The sequence below is a fragment of the Balaenoptera acutorostrata genome, chromosome 10 (assembly GCF_949987535.1).
Source record: "Balaenoptera acutorostrata chromosome 10, mBalAcu1.1, whole genome shotgun sequence".
Classification (NCBI taxonomy): domain Eukaryota; kingdom Metazoa; phylum Chordata; class Mammalia; order Artiodactyla; family Balaenopteridae; genus Balaenoptera; species Balaenoptera acutorostrata.
The window spans coordinates 63,072,925-63,092,718 of record NC_080073.1 but is presented as its reverse complement, the minus strand read 5'-3'; the positions used below and the strand labels follow the sequence as shown (position 1 = coordinate 63,092,718).

The 19,794-nt window shown below is 40.6% G+C and overlaps 1 protein-coding gene across 1 annotated transcript in view; it reads right to left on the bottom strand.

The window, feature by feature from the left end:
- LOC103018155 (dystonin) overlaps positions 1 to 19,794 on the bottom strand; it is a 489,012-nt gene that overhangs the window by 194,136 nt on the left and 275,082 nt on the right. Inside the window, 1 exon segment of the mRNA XM_057554087.1 lies at positions 17,212 to 17,378. Within this exon segment, the coding sequence (XP_057410070.1) occupies positions 17,212 to 17,378 (167 nt within the window).

Here is a 19,794-nt window from a genome sequence, read left to right as displayed (position 1 = left end):
CTTGTGGCGGAGCATGGGCTCTAGGCACACGGGCTTCAGTAGTTGTGGCGCATGGGCTCAGTAGTTGCGGCTCACGGGCTCTGGAGCACAGGCTCAGTAATTGTGGCGCATGGGCTTAGTTGCTCCGCGGCATGGGGGATCTTTCAGAACCAGGGATCAAACCTGTCTCCCCTGCATTGGCAGGCAGATTCTTAACCACTGCACCACCAGGGAAGTCCAGAAGTGTCTGTAACCTTGAAATCTACCTACCTACCTTCGTATTTCCCAGGAATTATTTGGAAATTCTTTAATTCTTTTCACATTGCCACCAATATGATCACTGAAAAGGGAACCCACATTGATTATACGAACTATGAATCTACTGACAACAACACAGGTAAATGACATACCTAAAAATAACACTTTTTATTCACACAGAAGTATTTTGAAGAATCTTCCAACTTCAAGATTACTAAACAGGTGTGGATGATAGTCTAGACAAAAACAAACCTCTGAAGTTCAAAAAATTGTTTTGCGTCCACAAAGTTCTGACATTTTAAAGAAATAAAAAACCAACGTTTCTGAGTTTGCCAAATCTCCCAACAAGAAAGGGCACGTTACCATGCAAAGCCTGCCATTAGCAAAGAAAGTAAACACTGAGTAATCCCCGAGAATGAATAAAGTCATTGAAGAATTTAGTTCTCCACTGAGAGAACAAAACATAAAACCTCCTTCAGAATGACACAGTTGTTTCAGCACAAAAGCAGCTGTGTAATGCATCAATCTGGGGTAAGTCACCTCTTTTTTCATGATATTTAACCCTTTAATGGCATAGTTGTTTCAGCACAAAAGCAGCTGTGTAATGCATCCATCTGGGGTAAGTCACCTCTTTTTTCGTGATATTTAACCCTTTAATGGCACAAAAGCTGCAATGGTTTTCCTCCACTGAAAGACTGCAGTAGACAAACCTTAATGAAGGAAAATGTTTTTTTAAAACTACTATGAAAAAGTAGCAGCCTCCAAGTTGTCATAATTCTACCCTCCCCTGGTGTCCCTTTTCAGTCTCCCATCCTGCTTTTCCTCTGTTTGTCTGGAGCTTCCAGAAGTCACATGTGCTGTGACCTACCTTTCTTTTTCCTTCATCGCCTCACTGGGATCATATAACCCTTAAAAACTTCAACTATTTTCCACCTACAGAAGATTTTTATTTTCATTCTAAAGGTTCCATTTCACTGTAACATCTCCCTTTTGGGGCACTTTTACAGGAAATTTTATTCCCATCTGAGGTTTGACTAAGCAAAGGCTGTGAGCAATGAAGTTCCTGTATTAGTTTAGATAGTTGAGTGTTAACTAGCGTAATTTCCCTGTTCACTGAAGACCACTGAAAATCGTATAATGTAATCCTCTGCCACTAAAATAATATATACTAGTCTTTTTATGGAAAAAAAAAGCCATTGTGGCTCTTACTTGTATTATTATTCTATGATAATGTAATCTTTTCTGAATGACTCGATCATCATGGATAGCAATCTTAAAAACATATTTATATCCCACCTTTTTCCCATTAAATGAGTAAAAACAGCTTACAAAGAAATAAAAACAGGAGATGGTCACATACATTTTAAATTAGAAATATAAAACCAAGATAAGGCCATAAGATGAAGTTGAAAGAAAGGCCAAAAATTGCAAACCACTTCTATGCATGCTTAGTGCCTTTGATTTATTCCCAAAAATACAGGACAAAAAGGTATCAAACGAAACAGTAACTGTCATAATGCAAAATAATTTTGGATAAAAGTAATGCTTATCTTGCATACAACACCCATCTTAAAAGTGCATTCTCCCTGGACAAAATAGATATATATACATCCACAAGCACATATACACATATATGTATGGTATTTATGTATATAGAGGCATTTGGAGAGAGATTGTGTGTGTGTGTGTGTGTATGTGTGTGTGTGTGTGTACGTGTATACAAAATATAAAGATATCATCACCCACATTGATAGCCAAACTAGTGGAACATTAAAATTCTATATGAGATTTTTTGGTATAGACACCCCAAGTAACTTTACAGTCCTCAATCACTTTATTAACATATTAGCTCGCATAAAAATTAGATACGATTCTGAGACAAAATGTGACTTAGTGTCACAAATGGCTGAAGATTAGGCTTCCATATTTTATCATGTCAAACACCAACGAGCCCAACTACAAGGAGCATGAAGCAAAGTCAAAATACCTGGAAAGAAAGTCCTTAGAAATTGCCATCGGAACATACTAGAGAGGGCACTGATAAAAGTTAGCTAAGAAAAGAATACAGCAGTGCAGACACAAGATTACCAAATCCTGAACCAAAAATGTGACAACTGCTGAAAGGACATATATAAGAAATATCAATAGTCAAAGTCCAAATCAGGATTTGTTTCCAAAGTATGGGAAAAAATGATTTAAATTCATAGAGTTTGCTACAACCTAAATATCCATTGACAGATGAATGCATAAAGAAGATGTGAAATACACACACACACACACACACACACACACAATGGAATATTACTCAGCCATAAAAAAGAATGAAATAATGCCATTTGCAGCAACATGGATGCAACTAGAGATTATCACACTAAGTGAAGTAAGTCAGAAATAGAAAGACAAATACCATGTGATATCACTTACATGTGGAATCTAAAATAGGACACAAATGTACCTATCTACAAAACAGAAACAGACTCATAGACATAGAGAACAGACTGGTGGTTGCCAAGGGGGTGGGGGGTGGGAGAGTGTAGGAGTGGGAGTTTGCCATTAGCAGATGCAATAGAGCAGAAATTAACACAACACTGTAAATCAACTACACTTCACTTAAAAAAAAAGGAAAAAGAAAAGATACATGCACCCCTATGTTCATAGCAGCACTATTTACAGTAGCCAGGATATGGAAACAACCTAAATGTCCATGACAGATGAATGGATAAAGATGTGGTACATATAAAATGAAATTTCATAGAGTTTGTTGGGTTGTATTGGCTCTCAGTTGGCACTCAGCAGTCATTTATGGAGTGAGTATAGACTTAAGTCTTGGCTACCCAGGATCTGAACCCTCAACCTATGTTTGAGAAATTTCCCTTTACAAACATGAGGGAGAGAAGCAGAGTCCATTAATACAAAACAAAAACATCAGGTTTTTCTTGTCTCTCCTTTGCTCAGGAAATGTCCACTGCACACTTCACCCCAATGAGATGACACGACCTGGTCAACTTGAATTCTCCTGCAAGACTTGGTTCCACCACCATCTCCTCCAGGAAATGCTCTTCTCTGTTCCCAGTGCTCTGTGCTACCTTTATTTCTGTAGTTACCACAGTTTGTTTCAACTATGCATTTGTCCATCTCTCACAGTGGACTGCGGGCTTCCTGAAGGCAGAACCCATGTTTTATCCACATTTCTATCCTCAATATCCAGCCTAATGCCCAGCACATGAACGCTTGAGGAATGAATGGATAATAAAGGAACAGATGAGCTTTGGGGACTGAAAGGTACCACTAATTCAAATTTCTGGAGATAGTCTCCATTTTAGGTTTGATCCTTTTCTTTTCACTAATTTCTACAGACAAAGCCACCATCTAAGGCTTCCAATAAGGATTTGAAATCCGCATCAAAATCCATAGGGAACAGGATCCGATGTCACAGCTACTCCATCACCCAAACAAATACACATGGTTTTGAGGTTTCCCAAGGGCTTTTCTCTACTGAAAACAATCTGGAAAATAGGCGTGGGGTGAAAACAACATGCAAGGGATCAATTATAACATTTTCAAAAGCACTAATTACTGCTCCTGGGTTCTGAATCCTCCCTTCTCATGTTCTCATGTGCACTCAGCTTCAGCTTTTGGCCATGTTCCCAGCTGGGATGTCTTATAAAATAGTAACAGTCACAAAACAACAATAGGGATTCATATGTATTGATACCTACTATGTGGCAGGCAGTGCACTACAGGCGTTAAAGGCACAGTTTCACTTTATCTTCTTGACAACCCTGAGCACCAGGGTGTGTTATTGTCCTGAATTTACAGACGGAAAAACTGAAGCTTAAGGACGTTACATAACTTGGACAAGGGCAGAATCTGACAAGGAGCAGTCAGTATTTGAACCCAGGTCTGTCTCCATGCAAAGCCCGAGCCAAACTACTGCACTCTGCTGGCACTATACACTGAGAACTCATCAAACAGTCGTATCCAATATGAAGCTGAAAAATCAGGATAAAGAAAACACAGATGAATTCATGCTTCTGCTACTGGGGAAAACAATAATGATGGTCTTCCCAGAAAGAAACACCACAAAGTGTATGTGTGCACACTGGCATGCTCAGAAAAATAAACTGTAGGAATTAAGATGTAGTTCCAGCTTGTTAACAAAACAGTATTCATCGAATATACAAACGTTTCCCACACTTGGAATGGTTTGATCCAGACTGCGGAAGGCCTGGTCATCTCTATTTTAACAAGGTTCTCCCCCTCCCCCAGGTGAATCTTATCAGGGAAGTTGGGAACTAAACCATCTTAGAATTCCCCTTGTCTCTAATCTTTCCTTTCAAAATTATTAACATTCTGTACTGGAAAAAAAATCCTCAATAATATCAGATATAACAAGACAAACAGGACAATCACAAACATGCCTTAAACCCTCAACCAGGAGACAGCAAACCTTTTCATTCTTTTCCAGTGTTGATTTTTACTGTTTAAATCTAGAGGCAAAGAACACACTTAGGCCTGGGGTGGCAGAGAGGGGTATTTCATGCTGGTCTAACTCTGGAAGACACTATAAAATGATGACGTCGGGAAAAGATACCATTTGGTAATAGATTTTTTAATTTTTAATTTTTATTTTTTTATTGAAGTATAGTTGATTTACAATGTTGTGTTAATTTCTGCTGTGCAGCAAAGTGACTCAGTTATACATATATATTCTTTTATATATATATATTCTTTTCCATTACAGAATAGGATATTGAATATAGTTCCTTGTGCTATACAGTAGGACCTTTTTGTTTATCCATCCTATATAAAAAAGCTTACATCTGCTAACCCCAACCTCTCACCCCATCCCTCCCCCAACCCCCTTCGCCTTGGCAACCACCAGTCTGTTCTCTTTGTCCATGATTCATAACAGATTGTTTTAAAAATAAAACCAAAACCACTGAAATAAACCTTGTGGCTTGAGATATCTGATCATTTGAAAGGACACTGAGCAATAATTTTCTTTCTTAGCTGGAAAAGAAATAGAAAGTAGAATGGTGGTTGCCAGGGTCTAGGGGGAGGGGGAGGGGGAGTTACTATTTAATGAGCACAGAGTTTCAGTTTTGCAAGATGAAAACAGTTCTGGAGACGGATGGTGGTGATGGTTGCACAATATTGTGAATGTATTTAATACCAGTGAACTGTACACTTAAAAATAGTTAAGATGGCCAGTTTTACGTTACGTACCATGGTCCCTCAGTATCCACGGTGGATCAGTTCCAGGACCCACAAGGACACCCAAGTCCACGGATGCTCAAGTCCTTTACAAGCCACCTCATATAGGCAGTTCTGCATAAGTGGATACAACCAGCCCCAGATCGTGTAGTATTTTTGATCCCTGGTTGGTGGAATCTGCAGATCCCATTACCTATGGATACTGAGGGCTGACTGTATATTTCACCACAGTTTTTTGAAGTTTCCAAAAATTATTAAAGACAAATTTTTACATATTTGAGAGAAAAAGGCTATACTGAGGTGGAAAAAGGTCAAAGGGCTGTGATTCAGGTGTCCTGTGATTTAGTCCTAACTTGCTTTGACTTTGAACACACATCCAGACACCTGTGTCACACTTCCCGTCTACAAAAAATGTGTATGGGATGGAGGGAGGGCGTTGGGGGCTGCTGCTGCCATATGGTTTGAAAAACCCCACTGATTTGCCCAAAGTCTCAAGAGAAGATCCATATGAAAGTACTTGGGGAACTAAGTATACAGAACAATGTACAGAAGTTATTAAGAAGTTATCTATGGGCATACAAACAATGTAACACAATGTAATCAGAGAAGCAGAATGTGGTGCTTTGGTATGCTAATTATAAATAATCCTTCCCAGGCAACAAACTAGGAGTTCATCCATTCACTCAACATTTAATAAGCATCTACTATGTGCCTGGCAGTAAGGCATTAAGAATACAGGCCTCTGATTTCATTTCTCTAATAACTAGCAATTTTGAACATGTCTTCATGTGCCTACTGGCCATCTGTATGTCTTCTTTGGAGAAATATCTATTTAGGTCTTCTGCACATTTTTCGATGCAAACTAGTATATACAGGATGGATAAACAACAAGGTCCTACTGTATAGCACAGGGACCTATATTCAATATCCTGTGATAAACCAAAATGGAAAAGAATATATATATATGTATAACTGAATCACTTTGCTGTACAGCAGAAATTAACAAAACATCATAAATCAACCATACTTCAACAAAATTTAAAAATTTTTTTAAAGAATATAGGACTCTGTGTATGGAGAGCTCAGAGCTCTGAAGGGAGCTGGGGGGAGCTGGGGGGAAACCAGGAGAAAACCTGGTGCAAGAGTGCCAGGCAGGAGGCAAAAGCACACACGTGCGCTGTGTTAGAGGGAGCGTGCGTACAAGGGGACCAGTGCTCTGGCCACAAGCCAGCAAGCAGCAGGGGGACACGGGGAGAGATGAGGCTGGATGAACGGCAGGATCCAAGATGACGCAGAATCTCATGAACTTCTTAAGGGATTTTGAACGTTTTCCCAAGAACTATGGAAAACTACTCAAATGCATTAAGGAGGATTAAGAGATTAAGCTTTCAGCTCTGAGGTCAGACAGAGAAGAAATGTAAAAGAGTGAAAGTACTCCCAGAGAATCCAGGGAGAGGCCAGGGTGACTTGCAAAAGAACACGGCAGCAGTGGGGAGAAATGGACAGGCTGGGAGACAGAAGGTCAAATGCATAGAGCCAGGGGTGTAGGTATGGACGAGAGTCAACACAGAGAGAAGAGAAAGGCAGACAGGCAACCTTGAAGAACTCCCACGTCCACCAGCCTGTGAGACAGTCCGAGTGTGGAAAGGGCCCTAAGCAGGAACAGTTCAGGAAATGGAGGAAAACCAGGGCAGGGTGGGCCCAGAAAAGAAAAAGAGCATTTTGTGAAGAAAAGATACCTGCAGTCAGTAGGGTCAAATACTGACAAATAAGATGAGGCCTGGAAAATGTGTCCTGGATACCCACATTTATCCTGAAATCACCCATGACCCTAGAAGAAGTGGTTTTGGTGGATTTGGGGGCCAGAAGCCAGATTCAAGTGGGTTGAAGAATAAGTATGGGGTGAAGAAATGAAAACAGAGGGCGCAGACAATTCTTTTGAGAAGTCTTCCCTTTAAGGAAAGAAATGGTCTATGGCAGTAGATGGAAAAAAGCATGGGGTTGAGAGAGGGTTTTTTTTATTGTTTTATTAATGAAGAGGATTCAGCGGGCTTAAAATCCAGTGAGAAAGATCTGTTGAAAGAGAAAAGTTTACTAGAAGGAGAAAGAAGGTTTCTGAGGCAACAGTTGGGATGGGGTCCAGAGCAGGGGAGGAGGGGACGCCCATCAAACTGGGGAAAAGATGGCGAGATGGATGTAGAGGAAGGTAGGTTTGTACCTTTGGGAGCCAAAAGAAAGACTTTCCACTTTCTGGCCTCAAAATCCTCTGAAAGTAGGAGTGAGGAAGGACAGAGGGTGTGAGGGAGAGAAGGGGTGAATTAACATGTATAGAAGAGACGGCTGGGCAGAACCATGAGGCTGGGAATCCACCCTGAAGTCGGACTTTCTCCACTGTGCTTCATTTGCTGGGTACAGGCACAGAGAAAGCAGAGAGCTAGGCTCAGACAGGTCAGGCTTTGCTGGGAAACTGGTGTGTACTCAGCAGCAGGGAAGGAGCTGAAAGGGATGCAGGGAGGGAAGGAAGGAAGGAAGGAAGGGGGGAAGGGGGGAGGCAGGGAGAGAGGGAAGGAGGGAGGGAGGGAGGGGGGAAGGGGGAAGGGGGGAGGGAAGGAAGGAAGGAAGGAGGGAAGGAAGGAGGGAAGGGGGAGGGAAGGAGGGAAGGGGGAGGGAGGGAGGGAGGGAAGGAAGGAAGGAAGGAAGGAAGGGGGGAGGGAGAAACCCACTCCATTCACCTAGACATCAGTCTTAGCCCAACCTCTGTGCTCAGCACACAGCACACCAACTCACATACAGATGCACGAAGCCACCCGTGTCACTTCCATCCGCTCTCAGATACATCACACAACACAAACATGCATTAACGATGCCTCACTTAATCTATGATGGCAGGACAGTCACCATAACAAATTCCTGAAGATGACTGTTTGGACTAAATTGTGTTCAGGCTTAGCATATTCTTACTGTTCTTATTGGTGGGAAAAAGCATCTCACCTCGGCCCCCTCTCCTCAAGAGGGGAAAAAAAAGACCTGTAATATGGTCCTTCCCCTCCCCCAGCAAATAACTACGAACGTGCAGGAGACCCACCCACAGTTGTGTAACTGGGTGTAGACAGTCCTTTATGCTCATATTTGGGTACATATTGTTGAAGAAACAAAGCCAAGAGCTCCAAGGTAGCAACAAGCTATAAAAGTAACTTTCCCTTTTCTCAAAAGGAGATGTATGAATTTACTTCCAAAATTCTTCTTTTTTTTTTTCCTACAAAGTGACTCTCTCCTACCAACAAGGCAGAAAGCAAAGAAAGAGAAACACTATAAAGAACAGAAACATGTATATGTGTAACTGAATCACTTTGCTGTACACCTGAAACTAACACAACATTGTTAATCAACTATGGCTCCAGTCCAGTATAAAAAAGAAAGTTAAAAAAAAAGAAAAGAAACACTATAATTCACAGCAAGCTTTGTTAGGACTTCAAGATTAGAATCTAATGTGAGACATTAGAAGATACCTAATGAATTATGACTCTCACTTCTTCACAAAGAACAATTAACCCCATAACAGCCTCACAGACTTTACTAAACACAGGGAATAGTATTGATTTTGACAGAGTAACTCCTTCAGTTCCTATATTTAAGTGACCTTACGAGAGTAAATTGTAAGTAAATCTAGGGGCTAGATACCACCCTCCCCCACAAAAAAAAAAGGGAGGGTGTGGGATGAATCAACTTATTTACTCTGGGAGAAAATATTAAACTACTTCTTTCAGAGAATAACATGAGAATATGAATCTGTCAATGAGCCAAAATAAAAGAGGTGCTGCAACAAAACAGAGGGACCTATCAGAGAACAAGAGATGGAGAGCACACAGCCACTGGTCCTGCACTGCAGGAGAAATCTCAGGGTAGGAGAAGGTCAGAGAATGCTGAGGGGAAGCTGATGAAGGGAGAACGCGTCAGGTTCGCAGTAAGGAGAGTCTTTAATCAAAGCCCATCTTCTCCCGAGCCTCCTAGACACAGCCCTGTTATTAGTGGGTCAGCAGCAGCCTGGAGGGAGGGAAGGAAACTGACATTTATTACATGCTTCCTAAAGCTGGCGTGACAGGCACGTTCTCACCTGTTATCTCAAGACACCGGCCTCCCTCCCTGCTAGTATTCTAACTTCTTAAATGATCACAGCACTCAGAAATGTGCCCACTTATTTGGTCATTTTTACCCTTAAACTCTTAACACACATACATGTTTAGACTAACAGTTTGTACACCAAACAGAGGGACAGGCAGGCCTGCCCTTTCAGCTCTGGCACAAAGTTTAAAAGCTGAAGAAAATTAATTTATGAATAAAAGGGTAAATTTAAAAAGAAGAATTAAAAATGAAAGGGGTTTAGATCTGCTAGAATGCAATGAATAAGTAAGGAAATGTTTCTTTATCAAAGGCAGCATGTAGGGGAAACAGTACATGTAAAAATACACAGAAGAATACTAAAAATTGTCACCGGATATGAACATTAACTCACACGCCTCTCATGGATACAGATGCATTACCAGCCATGCATGTGAGCTCCCTACGGATTTTAAAATGTAGTAATGTTTACAAGTCACCCACGTATGCCCTCAGAGTTCGTGTTTTAAGTTTATTTGGTAAGGTAAATAAGCAATTTGATTTTGCCTCACAAACTGAAATGTTTGTGACTTTTTAAAAAATGAACAACCATCAAGGCTCTGTCTGTGTCTAGCCCATGGCCATACAACCCTTACCTGTGTACACACACACACACACACATACACACACACACTCGTACCTCTGGGTTCTGCAGCCTGAGGGCAGACGAGGTTCTGAGAGAAAAGAAATCCCTAGTCAACACTAATCCAACTTCCTATGGGAACATTTAAAACCTTAAAGGGCCTCCTCCCAGTATTAAACCAGTCCAATCCAGTATAGCTTGTAAGGTGTGACTGAATCCAGCTATGAGGCTGAATCACAGCCTCCAGGTCCTATTAAAGAAGATGACTCTGACCACGGCCTCACAGCCTAACCTTCCCAATTACAGTGTCTTTAAAGATTTAATAGAATGCAATACGATGGTCCCATTAAATTCTAATTCCAAATGAAGACAATGAACAAAATCATTGCTACCCAACTGCACACTCAGACAAGTGAAAAATTCCTGGCTGCCTAATTAGAAAATATTTAAATGGCATGCTTCTAAAACACAACCTGTTCCAAAAATGTTGTCTTACTTGGGTAATAGATTTAAAACATGCTTGTGAAAAGAATGCCAGGGGCTTGAAAAGGAGAGTTAAATAAATGAATGGGATAAATTAAGAACAAGAAGAGGACAAGCCGAAACTAGAGAGCTGAAATAAATTCTCTACAAAACACCCCCAGCATTTCAGTCCTGACATACTTATTAGTATCGTGACGTGTGGCCACCTGAGGCTCGCCTGGCCCCACTGCACAGTCTGTGCTCTTTTGTTCTTGCCCGTGGGTGCCCATTCTTGTCTCTGCCTGTCGGACAGAAATGTTTTCACGCTGAGTGATGCTGGGCCCTGCTGAGTTGTAACTTGGCTTTCATCAGTGTTTCAGGGCAGGGACTGATAAAGTCAGACGAGTTGGGGGCTGAATTCAAGCTGGAAATCAGAGCTTTATTTCTCAGAAAGGAAAAAGTCCATTTTCCTGTGTGTATGAGCATACTTGAGAGCACAGAAGTCTCAGTTGAACCCTCTGCTGTTAACACCTGCCTCTAAAAAACGTGTGCTACTGTCAGGAATTTCACTCCTCTGTGTCTGTCTTAACTCCTGGTGACTTATCAGTCGACTGGTGTCTAGAGGATACTCCTAGAATCCCCTGGCTATTGGTTCTCAGTTAATTCTACTTCATCCTCTCTCGCTTTTAAGCTCCTTACTCATCAAATGCGCTTGTGACATCCTTTTCATCTAAGTCCATCAAATCCAAGTCTGCTTTGTTATTCTTTCAAATGAAAAGTAAGGTAAGGAGCAACAGTGAGGCTTATTTACTTAAGATGTCTTACCAGTTGTGGTTTTTGGTGAAAAGGTTTTAATATGCTTTAAAGAAAATTTAAACTATATAAACAAAACAAGCAGAAACTAGTATAGATAGATGGTATTTTTATTATTTGAACCCTTTGCATGGAAAACTGAATATAACGAACGTGCCTAGAAGGAATTAGGAACAGAATTTCCTAAGACAGAAGTAATATAAAAACAATGTATTTATCAGTGACCTATTTAAATAGAACCCACAGAACCATCCCTTGTAATCTCTTCTACTAAATCATATTACTTTATCATCCTTACTATTGAAACCGAGCAGGACCCTATGGGGCTCCTGGGCACGGAAGCCTTTCTTTCCCCCGTCTCTTGTCTGTAGGGAACAGACTTCAGCCTCCATGATCTTCCCTGAGTCCCAAAGGGCAGATTCGAACAGCTGCCAATCAGGGAAGGGAGGGGGATGCAGAGACAAGAGAGGAGCAGCCCTGGGGCAGGGTCCTGGTTCCGCCTCAAGGGATACACATATCAGCATCTTTGAGCTCTTTACAGAACTAAAACCCCCAATAAATGGAAGATGTCAGCATTCTTCATTCCAGAGAAGACCCCCTGAGGCCAGATTAAAGGAACCAGAGAAGCTCATCAAGATTAGGAGATCACCTGAGACCAGATTAAAGGAGTGCAGGCCCTGCACACACCCTAATCTTATCAGCAACCCCACCCTTGTACCACTGCTATAAAACTCCTCACCAAATCCTCCTGGGATGGGACACGCAGTTTTGAGGGGCACAAGCCCGCTGTGACCCCCTTTACCTGGCAGAGCAATGAAGCTATTCTTTCCTACTCTACCCAAAACCCTGTCTCTGAGGTTCAGTTTGGCACCGGTGCACAGAGGCTGAGTTTTCAGCATCACTATCCATCGCACTATCCAGGCTATCCACCCTCTGTAGGATGACATGACACACTAAAACTGCAGAATAGTCCATTTGTGATTTTCCTCTTACTGGTACTAAGTATTTTAATGTCCTCTTATATTATCTACAACTTTCCTCACTACATTACAGTTGTTGGTGATGCTATTTTCAGAGATGGCTGATTCTAAGTTAAACAATTAATGCTGTCCTCATTAATTTCTTACAAGGGACCAAGATCTTAGCTGGCAGTTATATATGATACTATTCATTTGGTCATCTTGTAAGCAGATAGGGTAGGGGGTCCCCGGAGAAAGAGAACCAGGCATGGCTTTCTTGACATAAGAGGAGCCATTTTTGGTCTAAGCTATTTTGTGATCTAAGCCTGGCCACAGTGCTTACCCTTGAACAGATCTCAGTAATTAATGACCTTAATGGAACATGAGAAAGCAGAAACATTGCCTGTTATCAGGCAAGAGAAGTAACAATAGCAAAGATAATATATCAGTTGTAAAGATTCCCAGTTCTGTTTCAATGGTGAAGATGAGCCTGAAATGCTCAACCACCAGATAAACTAGAACCTAAGGGATGACGATGGTGACCTTTTCTGACCCTTGTGACTCCAATCAACTAAAGCTTGGGCTCTGTCCACCACCTAAGCCCCTTCATGAATATGCATGTACTGTTAGCTTAAAACTTCCCCAATTTTGCTGTTTGGGGAGACACTGCTTCTGGAAAGATCTCCAGTGTTCTCCTTACTTGCTGCAAGTAAAATAAATCCTTCCCAATCTTTGGTTTGGTTGTGCCTTTTGGCTGGACACCCTCCAAAAGGCAAACCCAGTTTTCAGGTAACAATTTCTTAAATCCATCAAGAATTTTCACATATCTTTGCTGAATATCATTAGTCTTCAAGGATGCACAACCACAGCTTCTCTGGCCAAAAGTTCCATTTCTTCATATGTAGTCTGCCTACAGGAAATTACCTAAGTATTTCCATGGAAGTATAAGAGGACTTGAGAATCCAGGGCAATCATCTCCATTATTTAAAAGTGTATGTGATACGGAGCATATGAGTTACCTTTTGAGCCTCAGTTTAATAATTTAACAATTTGATAACAAATTGTTAACAATGGAAATAGTGCCATCTATTTCACAGGACTGTGATAATTTTAAAAGCTACCGTATATTAAAAACAGGCAGGACAGGAATTAATACCTGGTCAACATCCTGCATCTATTTCCTGGGTACCTGCTATGTGACAGTTACTTTCTTTTCACCTCCATGGAACATTCTTAGTGCCTAACATCTATAAATCAGTCTTATGAAAATTTCTCTTCATTTTTATTTTATATAATAGTTCTTTCGAAAAACAGAATTTTAGAAAATTAAGCTTCTATGGAACTTTTAGAATAAAAGTAAACTGTTAGTAAAGTGCTGTTTACTGGGGTTAACAAACACGCTCTCCACTTTCAAAAGTCATAATCTATGGGGGGACACTAATAGAAATATGCTAGTCAATCCAAATTAATGTGCTTGACTCACAACTGTTGACAGTATTCACATCAATACAGAATCTGAAGGATGCTATTACCTTCCCACTTCAGATCTTAATTCTAAATCTTAGAAGATACTAAGTGCAGTTGGCCCTCTGTATCTACGGTTTCCGCATCCTCAAATTCAACTAACCACGGATCAAAAACATTTGAAAAAAAATTCCAGAAAGTTCCAAAAAGCAAAACTTGAATTTGCTGTGTGCTGGCAACTAGGTACACAGCATTTCCATTGTATAAGGTATTAGAAGTAACCTAGAGATGATTTAAAGTATACGGAGGATGTGTGAAGTTATATGCAAACACTACACCATGCTACGCAGGGGACTTGAGCATCTACAGATTTTGTTATCTGCGGGGGTCCTAAAGCCAACCTCCCCAGCAGATACCAGGGGACAACTGTACACAAAAACCTTACTAAATAAGTTATTACAAATAATACTGGTTTACTCTTAAATGATAAACACTATTTTCCTTCTCACCTCTAGAGAAATCTCTAGCATTCTATCTATGGCAGGTGACCTTGTCACATCGGGGTACCATAACCCTCTTTCCATCGGGGTACCATAACCCTCTTTCCATCCACGGCCCCAATCACGAGGTTGTTTCTTGTGAAGCCCTCCTTCCCTCTTAAGGGCCTTCTCAACAAAGTATCCTATATGGTTAAACTTGGCATCTGAGTAGAAACCAAACCCATGTGCCACCTCAGATGATTTTTATTACAGAAGTCAAATAAAATTCATATAAATAATAAAACTTTTTATCTGAAAAAATCCAAGAAGCCCAATGAAGTGGGTATGTTTCCAGAGCGAATCCAAATAAATACATTACAAAATTTAAGAGAATAATTATCAAGTAAAAACGACTGTTAAGTAAAACACTACTCTCTAAATGTGATTAGTACTGCCCAATAGCCAAAAATCCGCTAACAGTGATTTCATAATTGTTCATAACTTTGTCTCCTTTGTTTCTAGAGTAAATCAAGGCTCTCAACAAAGAAAAGCATGTGGAGCTCAATGCCACCTGCTTAATTCTTACACATACTAGGGAAAAAAAGTACTCAGTTGTTTTTTAAGTAAAAAGAAAGGCCCAAGGACTTACAAAAAATACAGTTCTACAGATGAAAGATTTCTTCTAGTAAAAGAAACCACAGTAATTCTAGGCATAGGGTAACAACAAAACTTCAGCAACAAAGAAATCTTCGAAGTATTTAAACCTGATATTCAGTATTTTTACCATGAACTCCAACAAGGGAAAACAAAGCACACTAGGAAATCCAAGTTCAAAGTTAAAGCTAAACATACTACTATATACAAAATAGACAGTACACAGAACTCTACACAATATTTCATAATAACCTATAAGGGAAAAGAATCTGAAAAAGAATAGATACAGAGGCAGCTGAACCACTTTTCTCTACACCTAAAACTAACACAACATTGTTAATCAACTATACTTCCATTAAAAAAAGAAGTTAAAGTTAAGCAATGTTCTAAAATGATCACTCTGCCAAAATAAAAGTTCAAAACAAATCACTTTCACAAGATTCAAATCTTCTCCTAAAGCAACGTGAGCTCTGTAACATTAAACAGGAAATTTTAGGATCTTTGACACAGCAGTGACTTATTTAAGTATAAAAACGCACAGCAGGTATATACCAATTGGTACTCATAATCCTTCCTAAGTATTGAAGAGACAATGCCTGGAGACCAGTTGTTTTTAAAAGTCTATTATTTTAGAAGAACAGCTGGCTTCTAAATGTTTTGCTTCTAAGCTAAAAAACTTCAGAGAGCAGAGCACACCCTCAAAATGCATCGTGACACACATCCTTTGGTGTAACAATCCAAATACTGTCATTCAAAGGCTAAGAAGACCTTTCCACCCCAGGTACAGAACAGGTGAGACTTCCGACGGCCTGTGTTCTAAGTCACACAGGACACAGTGTGATCATCACACTGTCTGTGACCATGAAACCCTCTTGGCACCGTGTTCCTCAAGGAGAGCTGGCACTTTACTCTGGGCAAGCACAGGTTTTTATTTTTAACTCAGCAATCTACACCTACCTCTACTGAAATGTTGTCCTGTAAAGGAAGCAGACTATGACAGCGTTTAAAGGGGACTCTTGGGTGTGGACCCATGGGAGACTCAGTACAGTACAGTTCTATAGATGTCAAAGTCTCCAAAATAAAAAAGAGTGGGGAGAAAGGGGAGAGAAAGAGAAAGGAAGAAAGAGAAAGGGAGAGATGGGGTTCCAGGCAGACTGGGTGAGAACCTAGCTCTGCAACCTGGTGGAAGTGTGACCCTGGCTAACCTGAAGTTCCCCTTCTATAAAAGTGGGTGGCAGCAGCTCCTGCTTTATGGGACTCTGGGAGATGAGTGAGATAACATAAGGAAAGCATTTAACAGAACGCCTCACATGCAGAAAGTTATCAAAATGTGAACTATTCCGCCTAATTATTATTTTTATTGCAATCAAATAAGTTTGTCAGTTTAGTGAGTTACTCTATTTAGGAAGATGTTCAGTTCTTCAACAACATGACATAATCCTTGCAAAACTAAGAAAAATAATGGAGATCAATACATCATTTTCAATAAAGAATTTCCAGGGATTTCATTTCTTATAAGGCAATAGGAGTGTGGACTCAACAGGCAAATACCTGGGTTTGAATCCCAAGCCCGACACTCGGTTTTGTGACTTAAAGCAAGTATTTACTCTGGTCTCAGTTTCTGTCTGTAACTCAGGGACGACAAGATTCCCTTAGGGACGCTGTGTGGTCTGAGTGAATGAACATATGTTAACTGCTTAGGACAGCACCTGGCACTTAGTAGGTGCTATGTCAGTGTTAACTCAGATCTTGGGGTTAACAATTCTCACCGGGAAACTGTTTACCACCCCAAAGTTGGCCATCGTTAAACCCAGCTACTCACTAGAGTAACTAGATAAGGAGGCTATGATATGGAAACTTGTGAGGCTTAGTCTGAACCTTGACCTCACTAATCATCAGTTCTCTACATACACAATCTTGGCCCTCCACCTACAGATTCTACGTATCAGAGCTTATTCTCCACTAAGTCACTGACAAAATCCAAAGACACACCATAGCTCTGTGTATCTGAGTGACGATCTCTGGGTAGTGGAAATGTGATTTTTTTTCACTTGTCCGTATTTCTAATGTTCTGCCATACACATTCAGTGCTTGTCTAATAATAAAAGGTTATTTTAAAATTTGGAAATGAAAGAAACACTTCTCAGATTTGTCAAAGGGGGAAAAAAACCAACGAATTCCATACCTGTATTTATGAATGATGGCATTAAATAGTTTTCCGTCTCTCCAGCAGGTGGTGAAATTTTCACACCGAATCCCCACATAACCCTCGGTGGCCTGCTGTGTCCACAGTAACAATCTCTCTTTTGCAGACATGTCTTCTGACTCACCAGTAACATGGATATCAGATATCTAAACGGAACAGAAAACGTTAAACCATTAGGAAGGAAGGAAACTAACACAGATTAAGAACCTACTATGTGCCAAGCACTTTACAAGTGCTGTTTCACTTAATCCTCCTAACTCTCACTTGTAAGAGGAGTATATTTTTCCCATTTTACATATAGGGAAACTGAGTTTCAAAGAGGTTAACAGATGGAAAAGTCGGATTTAACCCAAGCATCTCATTTTTTTTTCATTCCAAAACGTCCCAGTGTTGAAAATTCTCCATTCCACTTTACTAATCAGATCTGTTCAAACAACTTAAGCACGTCTTTCCAAGTTCAAATGGATCAAGGCAGAACCTACAAATTAATCTACGTTACTACCTGCAGAGAGGAACTTGATCCAACAGGTATTCTGTGTAAAGAACAGAAAAGGAAAACAGCACCCTCTCCAATTAACCACATTACATAACAATTTGGCTTGAGGTCTCTCTAATTTTCTCATGAATCCTCATTCAGCTTACTCAATGGGAAACTTTTATCAAATAATTTTCCCTATACTTTGTTTTCATTAATTTTTTAAAGTCTCTTCCATTAAATGATAATAAAACAGGTCCCCAGTTCACACGATTTACGTCTGCAAGTCGCCCTTTGATAAGGGTCCTACTTAACCTGCTGATAATGACATTAAGGCACCAAGTGACTTCGGCAGGGGTCACACAGTGATTTCCAAACTGGGAGTAACACCAGCAAACTGTTCCCTCAGCCAGTGCAGGAGCAAAGCCAGGGGATCAAGAGGACAGGCGGCCAGCCAGGGTCAGATGGGAAGCAAAACGGAGGGGGGGGACAAGTCATCCTGCACCAGGAAGAAAATCCCTGAAGTCATGACACTGGCCCCAGTCCTGGCCGCTAGTCCCATAGCTTTGAACACGTCATTTCACATCCGTGAGTCAACATCCTCATCTATGAGGAGGAAGGAGGCAGAAGCAGAAAATGTTCAAGACTCTTTTCAGTCTAAACTCTGAGAGGCTAAGACACTGTAAAAACAACACAGAAAGCAAAGGTCCAAACAGGCAGTCAGGCAACTGAAAGTAGAAAAGCCAGACCAAAGATAGCCCTTAGCCTAGAAAGATGAATGGATAAAGAAGATGTGGCGCATACACACACACACACACACACACACACACACACACACACACACACACACACACACACACAGTGGAATATTACTCAGCCGTAAAAAAGAATGAAATAATGCCATTTGCAGCAATATGGATGGACCTAGAGATTATCATACTAAGCGAATTAAGTCAGACAAAGAAAGACAAGTACCATATGATATCACTTATATGTGAAGTCTACAATATGGCACAAATGAACTTATCTACGAAACAGAAACACACTCACAAACATAGAGGACAGACTTGTGGTTGCCAAGGGGAGGGGGGGTGGGGGAGGGATGGACTGGGAGTTTGGGATTAGCAGATGCAAACTATTATACATAGAATGGAAAAACAACAAGGTCCTACTGTATAGCACAGGGAACTATATTCAATATCCTGTGATAAACCATAATAAAAAAATATGAAAAAGAATATATATGTATAATAACTGAGTCATTTTGCTCTACAGCAGAAATTAACATGACATTGTCAATCAACTATACTTCAATAACATTTAAAAGAATAAAATAAAACAAAGAAAGCCTTTTACACTGGGCAATGCTAGGTGCAAACAGAAAGCCCTTTATTCCTACCGCTGCCCCAGGAGCCAGAGGACTAGAGGCCAACCCAGGGACCTGGGGCAGGAACACGTGGCAGTTAAGCCCACCCTAGGCCTACCAGCTCTGCCAGCACCCCGTGGAAGGGACGTAGGCCCACAAGCCTCTCTCCATCCGGTACTGGGTGAGGCAGCCGTGCCAGGGAGCTCACACCTAGACACAGCCGGAGCAAGCCTCCCCACACAGGGCCAGCATTTGAAAGTGCAGGAGTATCTCAATTTAGTCATCTTTCCCAGGAATCTGTGCTCATCTCCACAGCACAGGAAAGAACTGTGTGCATGAATATGTTATATAGGATATATGGGAAGGATTTCTTTTTGTTTGTTTGTTTTTGTTTTCATTTTATTGAAGCATAGTTGATTTACAAGGCTGTGTTAGTTTCAGGTGTACAGCAAAGTGATTCAGTTACATATTTATATATTCTTTTCCAGATTCTTTTCCCTTATAGATGATTATAAGATAGTGAGTACAGTTCCCTGTGCTATAAGGTAGGTCCTTGTTGGTTATCTCTTTTATATAGAGTAGTGTATATCTATTAATCCCGAATTCCTAATTTATCCTTCCCCCCGCCTCTCCCCTTTGGTAATCTTTTTTTTAAAACATGGGGAAAAAAAGAGCAGAAACATCGCCCAACTTCCAACTGACATTCTGCCCTAAAATCATG